The 784-nt window shown below is 39.4% G+C and overlaps 1 protein-coding gene across 1 annotated transcript in view; it reads right to left on the reverse strand.

The window, feature by feature from the left end:
- The window catches only part of LOC107710794 (dihydropyridine-sensitive L-type skeletal muscle calcium channel subunit alpha-1-like), a 5,541-nt gene that overhangs the window by 3,893 nt on the left and 864 nt on the right, over nucleotides 1–784 (reverse strand). The window contains exon 2 of the mRNA XM_016515644.1: nucleotides 172–379. Within this exon, the coding sequence (XP_016371130.1) occupies nucleotides 172–379 (208 nt within the window). The remainder of the gene's footprint in view (nucleotides 1–171; nucleotides 380–784) is intronic.

Raw genomic sequence — 784 nt, forward strand, 5'->3', positions numbered from 1 at the left:
ATTAAAAAAACCTTGCTACGTGTACTGCGTTAAACTAACTGAGACTTGTTATAGCACTTGCATATCATTGCTCTTTTGTTGATTTTGATTGCTTCCATTGTCCTCATTTGTAAGTCGCTTTGGATAAAAGTGTCTGCTAAATAACTAAATGTAATATGAATGAAAACTCACCTGGAAAACGGTGATCAGAGCCTGAGGAAAATTGTCAAAGTTGCTCCGTCTCACATGCTCATCTGGAAAATTAAACTTCCCTCCGAAAACCTGCATACCAAGCAGGGCGAAGATGACGATGAAGAGGAAGAGGAGCAGCAGGAGCGAGGCGATGGATCGCACGGAGTTCAAGAGCGACGCCACAAGATTGTTCAGTGATGTCCAGTACCTGAAAATCATGCACAATTCCAGTCAATTCTGATGCAGACGTGCATGCTTAGTTCTTCACGGTGGTGACAAGAACAGTGTTGGGGGCAACGCATTACAAGTAACGCAAGTTACGTAATCAGATTACTTTTTCAAGTAACTAGTAAAGTAACGCATTACTTTTTAATTTAGAAGGAAATAAATGAGTTACTTTTTCAAGTAAGTAACACCAATTACTTTGCTTCTCATATATTGAGTGACAGCTCTGGTGTTGCCATGGTGACAGAAATCAGGAGTAAGTGCAGAGCGTTGTGTGTGAACATGATCTTACTGTAGTTCTAGACTAAATATCAACATGTGTTTACTCATCTCACTGCACAAAAACACATTCAGTGTTCTTCAAAATGAATAAAAACAGTCAAATGCA

This window comes from Sinocyclocheilus rhinocerous, unplaced genomic scaffold (assembly GCF_001515625.1).
Source record: "Sinocyclocheilus rhinocerous isolate Xijiao unplaced genomic scaffold, SAMN03320098_v1.1 scaffold1649, whole genome shotgun sequence".
Taxonomy (NCBI): domain Eukaryota; kingdom Metazoa; phylum Chordata; class Actinopteri; order Cypriniformes; family Cyprinidae; genus Sinocyclocheilus; species Sinocyclocheilus rhinocerous.